Source organism: Zeus faber (assembly GCF_960531495.2).
Source record: "Zeus faber genome assembly, chromosome: 5".
Classification (NCBI taxonomy): domain Eukaryota; kingdom Metazoa; phylum Chordata; class Actinopteri; order Zeiformes; family Zeidae; genus Zeus; species Zeus faber.
Window position 1 is genome coordinate 17,649,565 of NC_137192.1, and position 23,594 is coordinate 17,673,158.

General features: G+C 43.2%; 3 protein-coding genes across 5 annotated transcripts in view; all 3 read left to right on the forward strand.

Annotated features, from left to right (window-relative positions):
• LOC307230078 (protein shisa-5-like) overlaps positions 1 to 2,374 on the forward strand; it is a 9,057-nt gene extending 6,683 nt beyond the window's left edge. Inside the window, exon 5 of the mRNA XM_080000278.1 lies at positions 1 to 2,374. This exon is cut by the window's left edge and continues 374 nt beyond it. The gene's annotated coding sequence lies outside the window, so the exon portion shown is untranslated.
• Positions 2,375 to 2,490: 116 nt separating this feature from the next.
• On the forward strand, positions 2,491 to 4,671 carry LOC307231101 (uncharacterized protein). Its single transcript, XM_080001667.1, has 5 exons — positions 2,491 to 2,624; positions 3,029 to 3,182; positions 3,351 to 3,499; positions 3,653 to 3,805; positions 4,257 to 4,671. The coding sequence occupies exons 1-5, from the start codon at positions 2,501 to 2,503 to the stop codon at positions 4,397 to 4,399; spliced, it is 723 nt and encodes a 240-aa protein (XP_079857793.1). The 5' UTR covers positions 2,491 to 2,500; the 3' UTR covers positions 4,400 to 4,671.
• A 4,148-nt stretch (positions 4,672 to 8,819) lies between these two features.
• itga7 (integrin, alpha 7) overlaps positions 8,820 to 23,594 on the forward strand; it is a 41,584-nt gene continuing 26,809 nt past the window's right edge. For all 3 annotated transcript variants that reach the window (XR_013844173.1, XM_080001337.1, XM_080001338.1), the window contains exon 1: positions 8,820 to 9,214. Coding sequence is in view for 2 of the 3 variants with exons in the window: in XM_080001337.1 (XP_079857463.1) it covers positions 8,997 to 9,214 (218 nt within the window). In the remaining variant the exon portion in view is untranslated. The remainder of the gene's footprint in view (positions 9,215 to 23,594) is intronic.

Sequence of the window (23,594 nt, forward strand, 5' to 3'; positions counted from 1 at the left end):
AGGTAATACAACCTTCTGTGGTGATTTTTTTTGTTTTGTCTGTTTTTCCTTGGTTCTGGGCTAGTCATGTATAGATCAATAATATCCTGAGTTCTCTCTCTTAGATGCGTTTCCACTGCTATTTCTTAACAATACCCACGGGCCTGGTCGTCAGTGCAGTGTGCAACAAAGTCCTGCACGCATCTTTTTGATTTATACAAAAACCAAAGTGCCAATTTGGCCCACTGTTAACATGGTTTTATGTCATGATGTGTTTTAAAGCCTCAAAGACCACACCTGAGGAATAGAATCTAGTTTTTGAGTGTTACTGTATACTCAGGATATAAGGTCGGCCCTATAGATGGGACTCATAAAGAAACCTTATTGCCCCAAAAAGCAAGTGTTTGGCATTAGTTGACTAAAGCAACCCCTTCATTTCAGTAGGCAACCCGTGTGAAGTTATTGTCTTTTAGTTTTAAAGGTAGGACCATAGTTTGTAGGGCTGATGGTCATGCTCTCTTCCTACAGTAATGGTTTATAAATGTGAAACCATTCCACTGTCATCTAAAACGCTTCACACCAGTTTCACGACTTTCCCATTGCACTTGCCGGTTTGTTAAGCTTATTATATAAGAAAGATGAACAAAATGAAGGTAATGAGATGGGTTTTAAGCCTTTTAGTTTGTAGCGTAGTACTGTGGTCTTGACTAAACAAAATCGAATGTGTGAATGCTGACACTGACGGGTGCCCCCTCCCCCCTGGGGGTTTTTTTGTTTCCAAATCAGGTTTGGGCAGCTCAGGATTCTTTTCGTTTTTTTGTGATACCATTTTGCAATCCAAGCTGTTGCCTGTTTAGGAGGTTGACTGTACATGAACGTCTAACAAACAAGATAGAAGATTACAGAAAAAAACCACTGGAAAGAAGTGTTGTTGTTTTTTTTTTATGTACAGTCAATTCCTCATTTACATAGTTTGCAGAGCAAAGTTCAAGACCAAATAAGAATAAGCAGCGATTACAAACAACATTGGGAAAGGTGTAACGCTTTGTTAAAAAACCAAACAAGTCTACTGTGCCTTTTTTAAATGTAACTCGTTTTAGCTCGAGCTGTTTGCCACTAATTGCATCTTTTTTCAAGTCTCAATTCATATTTATCTGTTTTTCTTTCTTTTTTTTTTTTGGCCTTTGCTTCATGAAGTTGTAATTCTTGAATTCTGATCTGTTAAAATATTGGTGCCGTCTAGCTTCCTCATTGATAATAGCAAAACTGTGCCTATGCCCTTGGGCAGTACGGCCTTATATCCGGCAAAGCTGTTAGTAGCATGTACAGACACGTGCGTCCTCATTTCAACCAATATGCTGCATGCCATAGTTTTTAGTTCTTTTAATGCAAACCTTTTTTTAAATTGTTGAATATTTTCCAACTTTGATTTTGTGAAACCTGTTCATTGTTCGTTTGTATAAACAAGCCCACGTGCAGTTATTGTTAGATTTGTTCTATATAGTAAATAAGGTTCTTCCGCTATAGTAGAGACTTGAGTCTTTAAGTCATTTATTTGTTTCCAAATTAAATCTCTTATCTTGGCAGCTGTTCTGTCACCCTTCCATCACTTTGTAATCATACAACACAGCCACTGTCGCTGTCGTATCCTGGATCAATTGCCTTGACCGTGCTTTCACTCAAGTGACCTATTCTGTGAACCATCTTAACTCACCTCGGTAGTCTGTCCATGTTCTTTATTAGGGTTTTATTTTTAGCCGTGTAGGAGTCCCTCTTTAGAATTGTCTGATCGACTCTTTGCTTTGCAACTTGCACTTTTTTGGAGTTTTGTAATGAAGTCAAGGGACTTGACAACATATTTTTTTATATTACTCAACTGCTTCACAGTATTATAAAGACGCAGATTATATGTTTGGTAGCCTCCATTGTTTCCCCATATAACGAGCATTGATAGTACAATTTTCTACCCATTGAGTTGTGTTAAAGTCGTTGATGGTATCCTATATGCCTGCAGATGTCTACAGAGCTATTTTTTATCTAATAGAGCAAAATTGGTGATGTCTGCATATATGCACTTATAATAATCCATTGATTTGATTATGTGGTAATACCTTTTGCCTATGCTGTTTTGAAGACTCGACTTGAAAAAGTTGTGTTTTTGTTTCGAATAGGTCTATTGGCCAGTTAGTTTTTCAATGATTACTTCAGGTTTTGGGTGTGTGGATTGTAGCCATTTAAGAGCCTCATGAAAACGGCAACAACAGATCTATGCTCTTGCATCACCATACTCTCCATTCAATGACAGATACTAGTGAATAAATGTTATTGTAAGTACATAACTTGTGAAAAAAGGACTACTTATCTGCAAAGTTAAATAAAATACACATTCTCATCACCTATAGCAAATTTGTGATTTCTTTCTGTTGAAAATATCTTCCATTTGGTGACGGTTATGGCAAACAAAAAAGGTATTCACAGTGTGGAATGCTGTCGGGTCACTTGTCACAAGGGAGGGGAAGACATGTTGAAACTTTCTCCACTGCAGAACATTATTAACTTTCTACTGAAAATCACGGCAATGGTACCGGACGTCCTTTCCACTCTTGTGTGTGTTTTATACATCTTTCTCCTCCCAATTGTATCTGGTGAGTATTCAGTTGGATTTAATTCAAAAAACATTCTAAGACGATGTAAAGATCAACATTTTCTAACCATTTCCTTTGCTTGTTATTTAAGAACGTATGACGCTGATAAAGTTGAAGTGTTAACGTGACTTCAAACCATTTCAAAGTTTGTGTTTCTGTCAGTAGAGACTTTGATGAGAACAACCATGATTGTTCCGAGGAAGGTCTCTAGAGACGGACACATAATAATGGTGTTGTATTTTTGCAAGGCAGTGTTGAGTGAAGTTCTTTTACAAATTTCGGACAGAGAATTAAAATGGCATACCAACTGAGTTAATTACTAATGCTAGTTTGTCTTGAGACGGCTCTACTTGACTCGTCACCTGAACCGCTCTGTTCATCATCGTGTGTATCTCACCTTACAGCTGACTACTGCACAGCCTACACGGACAGACATGGAAATCTCTATGAGGTCCAACAGTGCGATGTCTACTGTTGTGGAAACTGCAAGTCGAAACACTGCTGCGGCGACGCTAAAATTCGACTATCTCTCGAAGAGCAAGGCCAATGTCCAATAAGGTGCTGGGATGGATCAACCCAGTGCATGGGTGGTTTCCAGTGCAAGGGCGGAAGTTAATTCGATCTAATACTAAAGACCTTGAACCCTGGGGTATTAGACACACAAAATTTCACGACATTCGAAAAATCTCGTTCAATAACAAATCTCATATGGGTGTTGCTTTTCAGTTTGGCTCGTGGGAGTGTACACAGAGTTGGCGTGATCCTGGGTAGCATCGTGGGTTCTCTGCTTCCCGTCATCTGCCTGGCTTTAGTCCTCTGCTGTGTGTGTCCTTGCTGCCTCCTCTACAAGAAGTGTTGTAAACGCAGACATACAGGTAAGACTCGAAAGATTAATTTGACCCCCCCTCCCCGTGGTCTTATATCTTGCTTCCATGCCCGGTACCGTTGCGTATAAATGTCTGTCTACACAATTTAAAAATGTGACCCCAGGCAGGTGACTAACCCGAGACTGAAACTTTATAATCCAGCTGCGATAGACACCCCCAACCACACCACCGTGATCTACACACCTCAGCAGCCACCTCCACCGTACCCGGGATACCAGCCTGTACCCTTCCAGCCTCACGGTCACGGGGTTCCACCCATGCCCTCCGCACCCCCACCGCCCCATGTGGACTTTGGCGAGTATTTGCGCAAGATCGTAAACACAGGGCTGGGGGACATCTCACCTGCGAGCACTTCTAAACGGGGATATAATCATCATCACCGTCCTTTGCCACTATTTGTGATGAACCTTTATTCTCTCTTTTACAAGGGTGCTCTGAGCACAATACAACATAATGCCACATTTTGTCCTAAAATCTGACCAAACTAGAGTACATTTTTGTGAATAAGTGTTCATAGTTGGATGTTTCACACCATGGAGTAAATCGTTTTGGTGTGTTGAAATCAAAGGGTTACCTTGGTGCTACTCATTCCCATCCAGCTCTTCTGGGACTTGTATGTTGTATGTTGTATGCTGTCTTTAGTCTTTGCCTCTCTGAGTACACAATGAGCTGCATAACGTCCGTTCTTTTCTGGGGGTGACAACAAGCTCTGAATCTTTCCGTCTCGTCGTGCCGTCCCCTCTAGCCGCTCCCGGGGCGCCCTACGGCCCGGCTGCGTTGGGTCCAGGGCAGCCGGTGCCCGCCTTCCAGCCTCCCCGCCGGCCGGATGACCACGCCCACCCTCCCTACAACCCCTCCTACATCGGCGCCCCAGTCCCTCAATATTGATGGGGCGTAGATCGGAACGATGTACAGTACTTGTTTTAAGCGGCGGAATAAGCAAACCTGTTGCATGCACGACACGATGAAGACAGTGCAAGGCCAGAATCGCAAATGAAAACGAGTTGTTGCACAGGAAACAAAGGCATATGAGTTATTTAACATAATTAATGTTCTTTTTATTGATGCTGCTTGATTATGCTTGTGGATTTCCCCAAGGGGACTAATAAAGTCTTAATTTATATTATGCTATTTATTTCTTCCTATTGTACCATTTTATGCTATGCACCTGCTGCACTGTACTTCTGTGTCAGTAATAATTTGATAATTAAAGATCGTTTGACAGCCTCCATCTCTTGCCTAAAAGTAGGTTAATAATCGCCTTTTTATACCCCAAACTTTCCTTTGTTATGTTTTTTTTAACTGCCACACGATGGCGCTTTCATCTTTACTTTCCGATTCGTGTTTCGAGAAGGTCGAGGCGAAAGCCCGGCCCGGACACACGCTAGTGACGTCACCGGCTGCTGGATGACGTCCCCAGCACGGGTCAGGGCCGGCACACGGGTGATGGGAAGTCACACTAAATGCGTCAAAATATAAAGCGGGTTTCTGTGAGTAAAGGATGGATTTCTCTGTATAAAACTCCCTTTCAAATATTTTGTCCGCGTCTGTTGGAGTGCAGCAAACCGGACATTTGTTGCTGTTTGTTTGTAACCGTAGTGTATTGCGTTGGAAAAAAAAAAAAAAAAAATGGAAAAGAAAAGGCTCATAAATCGGGATATTTTACGGGTTTCTTAACTCTTCAAATGTTCTGTACTGTGGAGACCACAACATGCCTCTACATGGGCCTGTTAAAAGCCGATACTAGTGGGTGTAGACGTGCCTGGGCGTCAGCTCGGTCTTATCTCCCCGAGGTCCGGGGGCTGAACTGGGACGGCGGAGGCCTCCACCGGAGTGTTCCGCACCGGAGACGCTTGAAAGATGTAACGTTGGAAATGTAACTGATAAGAAAAGTAGTTAAGTAGTTAATATTTCGTCAGTAGTTAGGATTTATGCAGAAATGTTTATCTGACGGAGTCTGTCACCAAACGAATCGTATTTATTTATTTATCTATTTATCTATTTATTTACTTACTTACCTATCTATCTATCTATCTATCTATCTATCTATCTATCTATCTATCTATCTATCTGTCTGTCTGTCTGTCTGTCTGTCTGTCTGTCTGTCTGTCTATCTATCTATCTATCTATCTATCTATCTATCTATCTATCTATCTATCTATCTATCTATCTATCTACTTACTTACTTACTTACTTACTTACTTACTTACTTACTTACTTACTTACTTACTTACTTACTTACTTACTTACTTACTTACTTATTATTATTATTATTATTATTATTTTATTTTATTATTATTTTTTTTTTAATGTATCATTCTCTGATGTAGTGTAGTACAGCAACCAGGAGGAAAAAAGTTTCATTCAGTCTTCTTTTCTCAGGTCTCATTTCGAAAGCTCTTACACTATAAGTAACGCCACTCTTTTCCAAACAATCATGTTGACATTACGTTCACATATTGAGCGTGGTTTATTTAATTTTTCAACCCCTACTTTTGGATGTGATTGCACCCACGTTAGTCGCACAGCAACAACCGTGTCCTATTATAGCGCCCGGCGATCCGTGAATCCATACGGTAATAGTGCTGACTCGCCGCTCCCTCAGAGAGGAGAGGGGAAATGACCCGGCAGTCTAAAACAAGCTCCCTCCTTGAAGTGCTGCTCAGACTGGTAATGAGGCCCCGTGTCACAGACAATCTTGGAGATAGTCTTTAAAGCCGCCTGTCACTATTGTTCTCTCCCTTTGCCGTTCCTTTCTTCCTTTCCTCCTTTCCCTTAGTCTTTTCTTCCACGCTTCCCTCTTACTGTGCTTTGTTCTCTCCTGCAGGCGTTCTAGTCTGGCCTCCTGCCCAAGCCGCCATTAAGATGTTTTCCGCATTTTCAGTAAGTCCCACACAGCTTCCTCTTTTTCATCTTTTGCTTTGTGCTCATACTAAGTATTTTGGACGTTTATATTTGGCTTATAGTGGAGCCGTATCCAAGGAGAATGTACCAGTAGCTTTCAACACTGCCTGTTGAATATAGAGTTCAGGGACACGTGTGTGGGTGCAAAAAAATATGATTTTTAAGGCCCCCCCCCCTCCTCCATGCATGGTTACGTATGGTTGTGTTCTTTACAAGTTTCATTTTTCTCATTCTGGGAAAAACAGAACGAAATAATTAATTAATCAATTCATTCATTCATTCATTCATTCATTAATAGAGAAACAAACAAATAAATAAACAAATTAAATCATTAATAAATAAATAAATAAATACAATTTTAGGGAATAGATACAAGGCAAGGCAACACACATATTTCCAGCACCCAAAAGCATGGTTGATAAAGATATAATAGCACTGATGATCAGGATATATATTGAATGGAAAAACCTATTTTACACACGTATGTTTGTTTGCTCCGTTCTTGTACCACACGAGGACTGTAGAGGGCGACTTGTGAACGCTGTCAGTTCAGATGTAGGCTGAAGATGCCAAACACGCCATTGTTTTTCATCCCACTCTGGATGCTGGAATGCAGGCCAAACTGCGTGACTCATCACGAACACACAGTTGAATTAAGCTATTTTGGAATACTTACACACAATTGAGTCAGATTATGAAGTCAAATAGACTACATAGTCCTTTATAACAGTTTGCATTAATGGTCTTTTACTAGCTCATATCCAACGTACAGCCTGACAGTGTATAAGCTCTCAGAGGCATGGGAAAAAAATAACAGAATATTTTCTTTTTATATTGGCTATTAAACTTTCATAAAGTCAGACTCCTCTCCCCCTGTTAACACTCTGATGACACAATCTGCAAGGGCAGAATTTCCAAGCAAACAGTTTTCTCACTTCAAATTGAAAGGAAGCGTTTTTTTCCTTTCCAATAAAATTTATTTGAAAAAAGGACCCCCCTCCCAAAAACCTTAACAGCTAGTTCCTGTGTTTTTAGTGGACAACTGTATGAGGTTTATGGTGTGGAACAGTTGAGGTGCGGGACCCATAGACAGCTGCACAAATGCACACGAGACAGACAGAACTCAGCCGAAGGCAAACTGAAGTGAGGTTGTAGCACGCTGTCCCTTCCTAAAATGTTTGTATTTGCAATGATCATTCACCAGGCCAGTGATTCTCTTTTTTTATCGATTGGTTCCCATGATATGATATAATTATATATGTTATATATGTTATATATGGTATGATGCTATGATCAAAACAGTCATTACCGTACATTCTCTAATTGTGCCAACGTCTTAGAAATTAAATAATGCTGAAGCTTGACATAATCATTTTGCCGGGGACCCCCTGGGAACCTCTTGAAGGACCACTTGGGGGTCTCCGGACCCCTCGTTGAGAACCACTGCACTCGGCTGATACAGTGGTGTTGTACATGCTCAAACTATCGGCGACACGTTTGCCTGTACTCTATGTGCAAATGTGTCCTTTTTTTTGGGGTCATTCCTTCCTTTTTGATATAAATCTAACGATTCAATCTCCTCGTGAGCCTTCTTCTGTCCAAACGCACACGGTTCTTCTTCTCTCTGTTTTAAGAACACTCCAGTGGCGTTTGCGAGACTGCACACTTTGCATTTCTTCGGCTTCTTAATTCATTGCAGATCGGTTTCGGAAGTCGGCTTTTTTAAGGTGTGTCGCCGTCAAACTCCCTCGGGAAAAGACAAATAGATTCCTAGTCTGGTTTGTCTAAACCCAATTTTTCCGACCCCCCTGATAACCCGTCTCTGGTTTATTTGACGGTTCCCCTTCTTGTTCCGTACTGGGCTCCCGAGCCAGGGCGAGGGGGGACGACGTTGCCCAAGGGAGCTCCACAGATAAAACTCTGCAGCCCTTTTTCACTCTGGCTCTATTAGGCCGCCTCCAAGTATCTTGACAACCTCGCCTGGTATTTTGGCAGCAGTCCCTTGAGTGTTGATGTCAGCTGAGAGAGGAGAGGAGAGGAGGGGGATGGAGAGAGGGACTGAAAGAGAGGAGAGGAGGGGGAGGAGTGAGCGGGCTATTCAAGGCACTTGTCCTCTGTCTCCCTCAGTCACATACAGCGAGTAAGGGGGCAGCGCCGCGTGAAAGGGAGGGGGGTGCGCGCGCGCACACACACACACACACTCACACACAGAGACACACATCGAGAGTGGACGTTCACCCCACACACGCTCTTGCCAACACACGTCCACATTTTCTCAGGCTGCTCTGTAGACTGACAGCAGCAAACGGGAGTTGAGAGGCACAACGGCAGAAGAAGGGAGGGAGAGGGAGAGAGAAAGAGAGAGAGAGAGAGAGAGGGAGAGAGAGGGAGAGAGAGGGAGAGAGAGAGAGAGAGAGAGAGAGAGAGAGAGAGGGGGACCAGGGAGCCGTCCACAGAGGCCAGAGCGGCGAGGAAAAGGAGAGGGGGAATTACACAGGACTTATCCTTCTCCCTTTTAGTGCTCCAGCAAAGCCTGCGGGGGCCACAAAAGGAATAAACCCTGAACCGGCTCCACTGCAACATGGCAGCCACTGTGGGACTCACACACAAAGTCTTCATTTCACCTTGCTCCGGGCATTGGGGCTTCTTCCTCTGGGCTCTGGTGTTTTCTTTGAGCTCGGTCTGCTCGGGGTTCAACCTGGATACTACCCACACGCTGCACAAGTTCGGAGACCGCGGCTCCTTTTTTGGATTCTCTCTCGCGCTGCACCAGCAGCTGACCCCGGAGCCTCAGAGCTGGTGAGTGGATGGACAAACTGCTCCCTTCGTCGGCGTCTTTTCGCTTGTGTTTGACTATTTTGCTTTTCTTTTTTTTTTTTTTTGTTCATGTTTATGGGAGTGAGCGTGCACGTGACAGACGCCGCAATTGCCGCTGTTTGTTGTTTCATCATCATGTTCTATCATAAGGAATTGCACGGCCAGTATCAATTCTTCTAATGGTGCTCTCAACATTTCAATGTTAGTTACCCCCCCTAATCTTGCTCCTCTTTTACTGTTTATTTTGAAGCCCTGGGATAAGTGCAGTCATTTTAATAGTCCAGCTACTGTGCGCGCGTGTGTGTGTGTGTATGCGTGTGCGTGCGTGCGTGCGTGCGTGTGCGTGTGTGTGTGTGTGTGCGCACGCGTGCGTATGCGCATGTGTGCGTGTGTGTGTGTGTGCGTGTGTGTGTGTGTGTGTGTGTTTCCACATGCGTCTGTACTGTGCCATTTCTTACTCTTTGGGGAGCCCTTGCAGTCTTCAAATCAAATGCATAGTAGAAGAATGACCTGCTTAAAACACGGCATCGGGTCCTGTTACTGCCTCCTCACTTGGTACTTAAAAAAAAACCTGTCATTTTGAGCACACTTAAAACCATGCCAGAAAGTAGGCATTGACCTGTGAGTCTTTAGGAACGTATAGACAGCCGTTGAGCATTGAATTTGTCCTTGGATCCGCTCCCTTATGGATTCCATTAAAAGGCTGGAATATCCAGAGCCCTGAAGATTATCCATTATGGTGATGTGCTGTATGTACAGTCAGGGCAGCCTGAACCCAGTTAGCGGACCAAGATTTACAATAATGGGGGGCGGGGGTGGAGGTGGGGGGGTAGATTCAGCAGCTAAATCAGCAGATCTGAGGAACAGAATTACACTGATTTATAATTATTTTAAATTGCTGGTGGAGATCGTTCACTGTTTAGTCAAGATGGCAGTGTAAGGCTACGTGTGTGTGTGTGTGTGTGTGTGTATGTGTTCAAGCATGAGTTTGTTTGCTTGTGAGAGCTATTGATATGTGTGTAAAGTTCGGCCATATGTCAATTGCATCTTTGTTCATAGGAAATAGTTATAATATCATTATTATTACCCAGATATTTTTAGGGATACCAAAACTGGAATTGTGGACAGACCAGATAAGGGTATATGTATCGGAGAATATCTCTAATACAAAAATATGATAAAAGCCTTATCAGCATCTCAGACATGAAAGAAAACGTAATTTCCTGGTTGTTGCTTTTTACCCAGAAACAGGTGAGATGTCTCTCACAAAAAGTAGTCACACTGTAGATCACATTGGTATGCAAGTCCAATATTTTCTTTTCACAGTTTGTATAGTTGTGTTTTTATCTATCTGATTACAGCTCATGCATATGAAGTCATATTGGGGTTTCAACGATCATCCTTTCATCCATTGGTTTCTCTTTTCGCTTTACGCAAAAAGCGAAATCAACGATAAATATTGATGCCTCCGGTTGAGAAATGGGAGTAAGAGGCTGCAACATCGACGCAAAGTGCATCAAAAACGTCAGAATAAATAACAGAACAGTTTACGCGTCAGAGACTCGCTCTGTGTTAATTTATAACTGGAGCTGTTAAGAAGGTCCATTTTTAACCGGGCTGCTCAGTTTACTCAGGCTGCCGTCACCCTGTCTCCTGGTCAGACCTGAGCCATGACATCAGCACGCATACAGACAGACAGACAGACAGTCAGAGGAGCGGGAAGCCCGAAGACCCTCGTCCATCACCTCCCCTCTGTCTCACAGCATTCCAGGAACTTATTTTAACATCAGAATGACTACGGGCTCACGCCACTGGACCCATTTAGTAATTCACGCTGGGGTATTCTCCTCCTTTGAGAGGATGCCATCTGCAAAGTAGTGCCAATCGATTGGCTGCTTTAAAGCACTTGCAGGACTGCAGGAACCAGGGTACAGGCAGTTGCAGTTACAGGCAGGGACGGATCTGATGATTTTGGTGCTACCATGGGGCTCCCCCACGAAATGGGGCTGAAGAGAAAATCGATTGATTTTCATAACTTCTGAGACTTTATAGCAGAGATTCCCAACTTTTTTTTTCATCACGCCGGCCCACGGCGCGCAAAATGTTCGCGGACGGACGGGGGGACCAAGAGAGTGACTGAGAAAGTCTCCCCGTTATGCACTGGGCTCTTTTTGTTTCATTCAATTAGGAAACCGATTGACAGGAAACTGACACTAAATCGAATACATCTTCAATAAAAACACTGTTTTTATCTGTCTTGTGTGGAGAAAAGTGTTCGGGGGCCTAATTCATTTGAAACGGGTGACACATACGTAGGTCAGTCTTGTTAGGATATTGTTTCTTACCATCTGAAAGATGATGGCATCAATTAGGCAGTTTCCATTTTTCTGTGACATCAGCGGAACACATCCCTGCATGATGATTTCATAATGATGGTTTTACAATCGCGTCATTTGGAAAGTGCTGTTCATGCTGCGTTTTTGGATTCTGCTCTCCGCCCTGACTCTTTTCTACATCGTAAATGAGACTGAAGAGTCACATTAGCTTAGCTCTTACTTTCTGTGCCTTGGAGTTCTTGGACTTTACAGCTGTTCACGTTGTCTTATGGTGTGATGTTTTGGGGGTCGACTGTGAACCTGTTGTATAACCTGTTGTCTCATTGTATTAATACGGTTTGGATTTCTGTGGCCTGTGGTCATATCAGAGAGTTATTGTGTCTTATGCCACCTAACTCAATACCGATAATGACATCATTCGCTTTAATGGCCTGTCCCGTGCTTAGTCACTATGATATCGGGCGTCCTATAAGATTGCAGTCGTCATAACGATGGGCTTACTCATCAGCCTTTTGAAAATGTACCCTTCCTCCTGCTTCTAGAGGTATTGATTACGGGAAGCAGGAAGAGGGAGAGTCTTAAAGCCTACTGTAATGTCGGGTTGATCCTTGATGTTGTCTTTCTAAAGCCCCTGCACCGTATAAGGACACGGAGTTAAAACATTAAAGAGGGCTCGCCCGGCTGTGGAAATATGTATCTGGCCGACGGCGTTGTCTTCCCTCATCGGAAGGAGCTGATTGTGGTGCTTGTCACACATCCTGGCAACCACCTTTCTCTCCAGCAGCAAAGGTCGAGGCAGAAGTCTCCCCCCTCCGCCCCTTCCCTTTACTCCCCCAGCTCATGTAGCACCCTAGCTCACACTGACTGACGTGCAGTAAGAACACCCTGAGCGGTGAAGAAGCACCAGGAAGTGGAAGTATGGCACACACGTAAGGAGACAGGAGTCAAGATTAAGGCCATTTTGCTCATTTTGTTGAATAATAGTGGGATAGTGCATCAAGTTTTTCATTCTGGTTTGCAATAGTCCCCATACAGAACGCCCTGTCTAGACGTCTCTGATGCTTTTTCTTTTAAGAAACAGCCATTTAACGTCCTTGAGCCGCAGTATGCACATTCTTCTCGGTGTGCTGTTAACATTGGTGGTGGTGGTGGTGGGGTGGCACTTTGCTGGGGTCTGATATAAAAAAAAAAAAAGAGGGGCATCCTGGAATGAAAAAATCCCCCCACCGCCTCAAGTGACCAAAAACAAACAACTCAATCGATCGAAAGAAGAAGCCAAACATTGGAGAAAAGAAAGTGACCGTGTCCAAGCAAAGACGGTGGTAAACCCGGAGGATGTTGCAAATAAAAACTCCATTGCAGTTTGGAATGGAATATTGGGGAGTGTAATCCACCCAACACAACCGATCTTATGGATCGTCACTTTAAGAAACTACTCTGCTGCCGTGAAACGTGTAGAGCTTGAGCTGTCGGGGTGTTTGAGTGTTATTTGTGGCTCTGTTCCTAACCATATGAGAATCACTTTCCTCTGATAGCACCCTGCCTGATGAAGGGTGGAAGTCCGATGAGCTTGTCCTCGGTAAACCAACTGCACCCGTTTTATAATGGGGTTGTTTCCTGCAAATACATGACAATGCGTAACATCAGAATGGCTAGTGTTTCACGCCACTGCAATGCCTGGACCCATTTAGTAATTCAGGCTGGGGGCATACTGCCATATGCAAAGGAGTGCCAATCGATTGCCTGCTGGCACTTTAAAACAGATGCAGTGAAAAGTCAGGAAGGTGCAGCCCTAAACAGGACTGCAGGAACCATGCATTCACAGTGGCAGGATATTGGTTCTTACCATCTGAAAGATGATGGCATCAGTTGTGCAGTTTCCAGTTTTCTGTGACATCAGCGGAACACATCCCTGCATGATGATTTCATAATGATGGTTTTACAATCGCGTCATTTGGAAAGTGCTGTTCATGCTGCGTCTTTGGATTCTGCTCTCCGCCCTGACTCTTTTCTACATCGTAAATGAGACTGAAGAGTCACATTAGCTTTGCTCTTACTTTCTGTGCCTTGGAGTTCTTGGACTTTACAGCTGTTCACGTTGTCTTATGGTGTGATGTTTTGGGGGTCGACTGTGAACCTGTTGTAATTAGATGCTCTTGACTCATTTTCTCTTTGTATTAATACGGTTTGGATTTCTGTGGCCTGTGGTCATATCAGAGAGTTATTGTGTCTTGTGCCACCAAACTCAATACCGATAATGACATCATTCGCTTTAATGGCCTGTCCCGTGCTTAGTCACTATGATATTGGGCGTCCTATAAGATTGCAGTCGTCAACGATGGGCTTACTCATCAGCCTTTTGAAAATGTACCCTTCCTCCTGCTTCTAGAGGTACTGATTACGGGAAGCAGGAAGAGGGAGAGTCTTAAAGCCTACTGTAATGTCGGGTTGATCCTTGATGTTGTCTTTCTAAAGCCCCTGCACCGTATAAGGACACAGAGTTAAAACATTAAAGACGGCTCGCCCGGCTGTGGAAATATGTATCTGGCCGACGGCGTTGTCTTCCCTCATCGGAAGGAGCTGATTGTGGTGCTTGTCGCGCATCCTGGCAACCACGTGCGGTAAGAACACCCTGAGCGGTGAAGGAGCACCAGGAAGTGGAAGTATGGCACACACGTAAGGAGACAGGAGTCAAGATTAAGGCCATTTGGCTCATTTTATTGAATAATAGTGGGATAGTGCATCAAGTTTTTCATTCGGCATTGCAATAGTCCCCACACAGAATGTGCTGTCTGGACTAAAAAGTGTGAAGTGTTTTCGTAATAAAATGTCATATTATATACTTTTTTAAAGAAACAGGCATTTAAGGTACTTGAGCTATGCACACGCTTCTCTGTGTGCTTCTCTGGTCGAATTTTGGCGGGGTCGAATATTACGAAAAAAGAACAGCATCCTGGGATGAAAAACTATCCCCACCACCTCAAGTGACCAAGAAAAAAAACAAAAAACCAAATCAATCGAGGAAGAAGCCAAACTCTGGACAAAATAAAGTGACCGTGTTAGAGCAAAGACGAGGGTAAACCCGGAGGATGTTGGGGAAAAAAAGACATTGCAGTTTGGAATAGAATATTGGCGAGTGTAATCCACCCAACACAACCGATCTTATGCATCGTCACTTTAAGAAACTACTCTGCTGCTGTGAAACCTGTAGAGCTTGAGCTGTCAGGGTGTTTGAGTCTTATTTGTGGCTCTGTTCCAGAATCACTTTCCTCTAATAGCCCCCTGCCTGATGAAGGGTGGAAGTCCTATGAGCCTGTCGTCGATATCTCCTCTGTAAACCAACTGCACCTTTTATAAGGTGGTTATTACCTGCAAATACATTGCAATTAAACACACCTCAGTCATCCACAGCGTAAATAAAAAAACACATACTCAATATTTTGAAATAGGAGGCCATTACCCTGCATGCTTATGTCTGCTTAAATGTTAAAAGGTGCATGATGCAGCGTTTTACCAATGGCATGGTTGGTACACTATCCCCAAAATTGCTGTTATACCTATGGGAATTAAACATTTTATTGACAATTTATAGGGTATCTGGGTGTAGAGGCTATCTACATGGTATACAATGTAGTAACGTATGCTTGGCTCTGTAAATCATTATTAATGCCCTCTGTGAAATCGATGTCTGCCACCTTTAGAAATACATGTCATTGTTCTATACGTGCCATTATTTAATGCCACAGTTTTCTATCGGAGATGTTTAATTGAATGCTTCGACAAAGGTAGCACCCTGCCCTAATAACTCTTGCTGAAGGATCTCCATTTGACCTTGAAAAAACATCTATTGTATCTTTAATTTGCTTCAGATATTTCATTTGCTGGGTTTATTGTTGTACAGATTAATGACAATATTTGTAAACTCTTTATATACATGTTCACCTGGGCCTTTTTTAAAATTATATGGTATTTGGTAAAATAAAAATAAAAGATATATATATTTTTTTCAATATTAAGTTAAGTGTTTATGTCAGGTTGTGTTCTGGGTTCAAGTTGGTCAGATTGGCCTTAGCATCTAATGCAGAAGATATGGATCTCTTTGAGCCAAAATCAATTGCATGTATACAAACTTAGAATTAGGGTTTTCATAGCAGGTGATATTTAAAGCTGAACCACATGCATGACAAATTTGGAGTTTAAAGCTACGTGTGAACAACATTTTTCCAGAAATCCAAAATCATATCATAATCATATATATTTAACATATTCAAATAGTTCCTGCGCCTTACAGTGCGGCGCCCATTGTATAAACGTATATGAATGTGACTAAATGAGGCACAGCATGACAAAAAAATAGCACAATAGACAATTTCTCGGGGGCTGATTTGCATTAAAATGGTCAAATAAAAGCAGTTCTTTGAGCACCAGCTTTAGGGTTGACAATGAGCTTTCCCCTCTCCCTCCCTAATTCAATTCATTATTTTTTTCCCATTAGTGTGTCCCACACTAAGGCTTAGGCCAAGACATTCATATGACCACACTGGTAAATGTGGTAGCTCACACTGTTGCTGTCATTTAAAAAAAATATATTATTCTTGGGCAAAAGTATCTGTCACCGTAGTTGAGATAATTATATGGTGGCTTTCTCACCATATTGTTAGAATTTTCCAAAACCCATAAATAGAGGCAATATTAAACGTCTAAAAATGTGATCCATCATCAGGTAAATGGTCAGGGGTAGTGAAGAACGTGAGCACTCAGTAGTAAACGGGTGCAATATATGGTACTGGTGTTCGCTCCCTTCCAATTACTCTCTGTCTGTTTAGCATTCTCCCACATCCCCTCCCCTGGTCAGCCCCGCGCCTGGATAAAAGCTCGGCGGGAAGCAGCCGCTCCTGGCAGAGAGCTTTTAGGAATATTACTCCTTTGGACCATGTGGTTCACAGGGGGACAGGGACAATCTGCAGAGTCAGGAGCCACACGCTGCCCGGATCCGATGCTGGTGCAGAAGTCCTGCCCAAAGAGAAACAAGCTTGTTCCGCGTCCACACTTAGTGGAGAAACATTCAAGTGGAAATCCATCAGATCTATCTGTGTTGGATAGATTACACTGTAAATCCCAGAATTCCATTTGAAATGTTTTGCGTTTTTTTTTCCACTTTGTCACTTTCATTTCTCCAAATGATGCCTTGTTCTGATCGATTGTTTGCCCAATCAGTGCATTGTTGATGGGAAAGGCGGACCCTGCCACCATCAATGGAAACAGGATTCAGAGGAGCACATGCATAACAAAATTATATTGAATGGCTGTTTCTTCAAAAAATATATAAAATATGGGACTTTTTAACAAAATGATCTTACAGATTACCACAATAAAGACTTTTCAGGTCATATACTCAAAAATGGTTTGGTATTCCTTTCCCGGAGCAAAATTTGAATAATGTTGTTTTCATGCAGTTGACATTGTTATTCGTGTTCACGTCTGTTGTCTGGAAAATAAATTGAAGGGGCTGTTTCCCCCCGCCGTTGGATATGAAGCTCAGCTGGGGAAGCATTGCCCCTCGTTGACTCACGTGGTGGAGCTGCGACTTGAGATTTGGTCTCTGTGTGGGGGAGGAGCGGTCCTCTGCCCACCTCTCCCCCTGGAGCTGCACGGATTAATAAATCACGACATGTATCGCCTTCATTTAATCTCCGTAGGGGTGCGTGTGTGTGTCTGTGTGTGTGTGTGTGTGTGTGTGCGTGTGCGTGTGTGTGTGTGCGTACGTGCGTGCGTGCGAGAGTATGTGTTATTATTGCATGTGGCTGTGTTTCTTTCTATCACGTTGATTCCGTTTAATTAATTGGCTGGTGGCCCGCACGCTGGGATCTGATTCTAAGATCTGAGACACCAACAACTAGCGGAAACGGGAACAGAAACAGGAAATTGCAAGGGATCATGTGGAGATTTTATTTTATTGCTTTTATTTGTTACAAGAGATGTGACTGAAAAGTCTTTTAATAGCCATCTCCAACAGTATGGGAAGTGCCATGAATCATGTTTTATACATGGCCGTCGTCATGGCCTGATCTCAGTTGCCGCTCTAATGGTCTAATTTCCCAAACCATCATGGGATGGATCATCCCATGGATCATCCTTTGTGGTGGTCTTTTCCATTGTGTTTCTCTACGTCTCAGGTGGGATGTAATTGAACGGATGGTGAATGGCCCCATGTGGCTGAACTGCTGCCTGAAATCCGTCTCCGATTCAACATCATCAGCTTAGTGCAGGTTTCACCACAGCTACAAGCCATGTTAGTTCAATGGTTCACGGCTGTAATGCAGGGGTCTCAAACTCAACTTACCTGGGGGCCGCTGGAGGTAGAGTCTGGGTGAGGCTGGGCCGCATCAAGTATTCCACAAAGAAAGGGTTTCAAGTATTCCAAAAAAAAGTACAACTTCTTTTCCCTTTCCTGTTGCAACACTCTGCTGTCTTTATTGGGTCACTGATTACACTTGTTGAGTCTGCCCACTTCCTAAGTCCTCTGTACCTTGCACTGGGTGACAGGATATATTTTCCTTCCACTTAGTGTCACTCCGGAATCACGTTTCAACCAAGTGACTAACGCGTTGGCTAACTTGTCAACAAACACCAGCGGAAGCTGTCACGAGCCTGAGCTACGGTAGCCCATAAGTGGTAAAAAATAAAATAAAACGGCCAGGGCAACGACTCGGGAAAAAGGTGCGTGTGAGAAAAACGCACGGGCCACACTAACACTAAACTTTGATGTCAAGTAGGGGGCCACAAAATATCGTCCAGCGGGCCTCAATTGGCCCGCGGGCCGCGAGTTTGAGACCCCTGCTGTAATGTGTGTGAGTGTGAGTGGTGAAACTTAAAACATATAACATAATATAACCACAGTGAGATTTTATTTTATTATCATTTCATTATTATTATTATTAGTAGTAGTAGTAGAAGTAGCAGTAGTAGTTTTATTATTATTATTATTATTATAAGTAGTAGTATTAGTAGTAGTATTTTATTTTTTTCTACATTTTTCCCAAGTACTTTAAACAGTTTAGATAGCTATCTGTCTTTCTGTCTTTCTATCTATCTATCTATCTATCTATCTATCTATCTATCTATCTATCTATCTATCTATCTATCTATCTATCTATCTATCTATCTATCTATCTATCTATCTATCTATCTATCTATCTATCTATCTATCTATCTATCTGCCTATCTGTCTGTCTGTCTGTCTGTCTATAAAAGGGTTGTATTCCATTGGTACTTTGGACCTTCCGGCCATCGCTACCCCATCTAAGTCTGAAAACGGCTGTTTTCAGACGTATTGATCAGGGGAGGGGCAGGTGGTGAGGACTCTGGGGCTGTAAAAGAGGCATGTGCCAATGGGATGGGGTTACCATCATCTCCTATCATAGTTACACAGAGAGGGGCATATTGTTTTGTCTCTGCAACTCACCATTTGTCGAGCTGTGGTGAGAGTCTGCATTTGGTTTGCCAGTAATTGGTTCGAGATAGTATGTAGAAATGAAATACTTTCCTTGACCCGACCTGTCAAAGTAGGAAGTGGAGTCAGATCTGGGGCCGTGCACTTTGTACCACATCCCAGAGGAGAGTTCACACACACACACACACACACACAGTGGCAGCTGTTTCTGAATGTCTGTCTGTCTCCCTCTCTCTCTCCCTCCCTCTCTCTCTCTCTCTCTCTCTCCCTGTCCCGTGCACATTGTCCAAACCTGTTTATTCCTGTCCGGAGGGAGAGAGGTTGGACGTCCCGACTGAGTTGCTGGACTAAAAGAGCCCGGTGATTCAGGGCCCAGTCATCCCATTCTCAGCTGTTGTTTTCTCATCAGTAAAACTCGGCAGAAACAGGGGGTCAGGTGTGCAATCAGCTGCTTTTTTTCTCCCCCTTACAAAGCCGCCGGTGCATTGTACCTCCTGACCGTCACAGATTCTCTTGGAGGTGGTATGGGCCAGCGTGACGATCCAGGGTTTACACAGTTGTTGTACAGCCCTCGGTTATTTTAGCATTTGTGTGTGCGTGTGCGTGTGTGTGTGTGTGTGTGTGTGTGTGTGTGTGTGTTTGTCTGAGTGTGTGTGTGTGTGTGTATGTGTGTGTCTGAACGATTCAGTCCATGCTCTTACAAACCATGTTTTCATGTATGCATGCCTGCATACACAATTGTCCGTGTGTGTGTGTGTGTGTGTTTGTGTGTGTGTGTGTGTGTGTGTGTGTGTGTGTTCGTGCGTGCGTGCATGCGTGGGTGCGCCCGTGTGTGTGCTTGCATGTGTGTGTGTGTGTGTGTGTGTGTGTGTGTGTCACTGCTCAGGTCAGAGGTCATAGTCTTGCCTCGGGTGAACAACAGAAGGCTTAAAGACCTCGGGCCCCCATGCTGAGCCTGTAGCGACACTAACTACCAAGCAGCAACAACACATTTCTCCCCGATGGACAGATGCTGTGGCACAGGGAATGATGGGTTCGGAGATATAAACTACATGAATAAATGGCTTCACACACAGGAAATATTTGGGTGGGTGTGCTTCATTTGGCATAGATAACAGAGACCAAGTGTAAATATTCAATCAAGCATTAGTCTGCCCATACTTTAAACATGGTGAGTAGGGAGGAGGAGGTTTGACTTTGGAGAGACGGAATCATACTTTTTATGAATAGTATTTCCCTTTGAAATGCAATTTTCTCCTATCGTAAGTTCTGTCACAATTATAATCACCCATTTGCACTTATTTCAGCTGGCCGATCATTTTGTAAAGTTGGATTCTGTAATCATGTTTCTATCCAGATTTAAGATTTTAATGGTATTGGTAGACATGTACCATTACAGTGTTATCATACGATCAAACTCAGATAGTGACATAAAATTAAGATGAAAAGAAAATTGCGGTTTGTGTTGCTCATGCGATTGTGTTGATGAATAGTTGCTACACATTTTGATGTAAAGGCATCTTTCTTCTTCCTGGGGGCGTTTATTTGCTGCTGAGGCGCTTTTCACCCTCCTTCCACCCCCTGCACTCCCTTTTCACCACTCAAGGTCCTTTGTGTTTAATCTGGTTTACCTGATTTGATTATGCATTGTGTGTAGCCTCTCTCCTTTGAAGCAAAATCTCGACTTAGAATTATTCTAGAATGCAAAAACACTGCTGTTTTGTCTGTCGTGTGTGTGCGTGTGTGTGTGTGTGTGTGTGTGTGTGTGTGTGTGTGTGTCTGGGTGTTTGTTGTCTGTGTGAAAGAGAAAGATAGAAAAGTTGCTCGAATGTGCACAATACAAATCAGGGTGAGAAGCCAGTTAGGTTCTTCACCCATAAGTAAATCACTAAAAGGTAACCTAGGATACCACAGAGTCATAGCTAACTTCTCCAACTAATATTTCCAGGGGTAACCTGTGTCAAGTCAAGTCAACCTGATGAGCACATACGGAACAGCACTCAGACAACATGTTTATCGTAGCTTTAAGCACTATGATGTCATTGAGTATAATCCAAACCCAAAAAATCCATTCTGAACAGAGAATTTCTGCTTCCATTATCTGGTCCCATGACGGATGCATTTCATCCATGCGGCGACATTGTTGTCACAGCCCTTTGTCATTGATTGTTGCAGAGGCCAAGACCTGGGATGTGAGTTGTCCCGATGTAGGGGGAGGTGCACGGGAGGACCCGGGTGGAGAGGGTGGGGGTCACGGGTCGGAGGGGGTTGATGAGCACATGGCAATGAGAGTAGTGCAGGGAGAGTAATGAGGGTTGCCTGTGTGTGTGTGTGTGTGTGTGTGTGTGTGTGTGTGTGTGTGTGTGTGTGTGTGTGTGTGTGTGTGTGTGCGTGTGTTATGTTGATGCAAGAGACAGAAAGGAGAGATGGATAATTATTAGGACAACAGAGGGGGATGTTATTTTTTAATAACTTTAAAAGCTTTATAGAATAGCCCTCCCACAGGTCAATGGTAATAAATCACTGTCCTGTACAGCCAACCTCCCCATATGAGTATTTCTAATAATGCATTCTTATGATTTTGCTGTATAGTAGTACAATCATAGGCACTACACGGGCGGGGTGAAAAAAATACAAAAATGCCGATAAGCGCACACACACACACACACACACACACACACACACACACACACACACGCACACACACACGCATTGACATACAAACTCGTATTGGCTTCAAGCCACTGTGGCTGGGTTCATGTGGGCATTCCTCCAGACTGTGTCAGTGGTACACTCACTACCCTCATACCACCCTCCCCTAGGCTGGTGGGAACACACACACACACACACACACACACACACACACACACACACACACACACACACACACACACACACACACACACACACACACACACACACACACACACACCCACACGCGCCAAATATGGGTTTATTGAAAGATGTGCTTGGGTTATGAGATAGTTTAGTATGAACGGTGTCTGTATCTCATGGTGTTCTATCTACAGTGACTTAATATTTAAAGAATGAAAGATGCATGTGTCAGGCTTGACTTTTTTTTCTATTTCACTTCACACAAAGCTATTCACTATTAGTGAAACTAGGACGAAAAATAAAGTTGTACGTGTTTAATTCATAGTTTGTTAATTAGTTGCAATTAATAACAAAAATTAAAAACAACAAATCATTACAACATACATTTTACATTTTTATTACGTGTGAAATACATGTTTATAAGCCTTTTCATGTTTATTAGCCTTCACTTTGAAAAAGCAACAAATGTATTTTTAATTCTCTGGTATTGGTGATATCCATCAATTCCAAGGCTATCCATTGAAGAGTCGACGGGGATAGAGCATTAAATCTTTTAGTTATCGTCCTTGAATTGAAGAGTGCTTTTTCAAGTGCTCTCTCACACTGTTTTGAGTTTTCCAAACCAGACGAGCATGTCCACTCTGCTGATTGTTATGTCCTGGCCTGTTTCAGAAGAAAAGATTAGAGCCACCAACTATCTCACTACCGGCATAGAAAGCTCTGTGGGTTTCACAGCTAGACCTCCCACCCTCATGCCCTCACACCTGCCCCGTCTGTCCGCATGCGTGGCGGAGATGGAGGTATCACCCTATCCTCCTCCCTCCGTAACGTAAACCAGAGGTCTGTGGAATGCTAATGTAAGGGCGGATTCAGATTTTATCGGAATTTATGGCTTAAAAAGATGTTGAAGGCACGTAGCCAGGTCCGTTTTGTTTGGAATATGTTAAAGCATGAGCTTAGCACTATAGTCAGGGTTAGTGATGTGGACCACCAGCAATATAGCAGCAGCTCTGATGTCTCGCCTTGCTCCGGTGATGGCGCTCGCCTGCTGAGATGACAGGGATTATGATTTGGGGTCCTGGGGGGCTGCACTTGAGCAAAAGTAGACACTATGGGAAGGAGCAGTGGGGCCGGGAGGTTTAAGAGGTAAAGCAGCTGTATTCGTCCGACTGCAGAGCTGGCCGGTTGATGGAGATGGTGCAGGCATGAAGATCATTGCATTCACGTGTACATTCATATTCATGACATTAACATTGCGTCATTTATCAAATGCTACTGTCCAAAGCAACTGTATATCACAGGCAACTAAACGTCCCTCGGAATTAGCAGAGTTAGTAATAGTAGTATATGTATATATATACAGTATATGCATTAGTAAAGAAGAAAGTAAGCAAAGAAAGAAAAAGGGGCAAAGATTCCTGCGCTCTTATCTTGGTTATGAGGTCCCTGACAGGGTAATGGTGATTACTGTAAACCCCTCATACACAGTAACTGTTTTTTGAGATGCCCTCCTACCTTCTCATGTACACAAGGATATCAATAAGAAAATCGTTTACGCTTCAGACAGTGTTTCCCAGTCAAATGGAATCAGGGTCAACACCAGTTAGGGATATGCATGTAAATAAATGAATAAAGATTCCTCGAGTTTTTCCCAACAGGTACCAACGGCTGCAGACATGTTGTCATAGCGCCTTGTAACCTCATTACGTTAGGAAGAGTTGAACAGCTTCTTTTAAAA

Bases quoted from the DNA above. Each gene is read 5' to 3' on its own strand.
- LOC307231101 (XM_080001667.1), top strand. From the start codon at position 2,501: ATGTTGAAACTTTCTCCACTGCAGAACATTATTAACTTTCTACTGAAA. The intron at 3,183-3,350 runs GTGCTGGGATGG...GTTGCTTTTCAG, and splicing joins CAAGGCCAATGTCCAATAAG to TTTGGCTCGTGGGAGTGTAC. The intron at 3,500-3,652 runs GTAAGACTCGAA...TTTATAATCCAG, and splicing joins TTGTAAACGCAGACATACAG to CTGCGATAGACACCCCCAAC.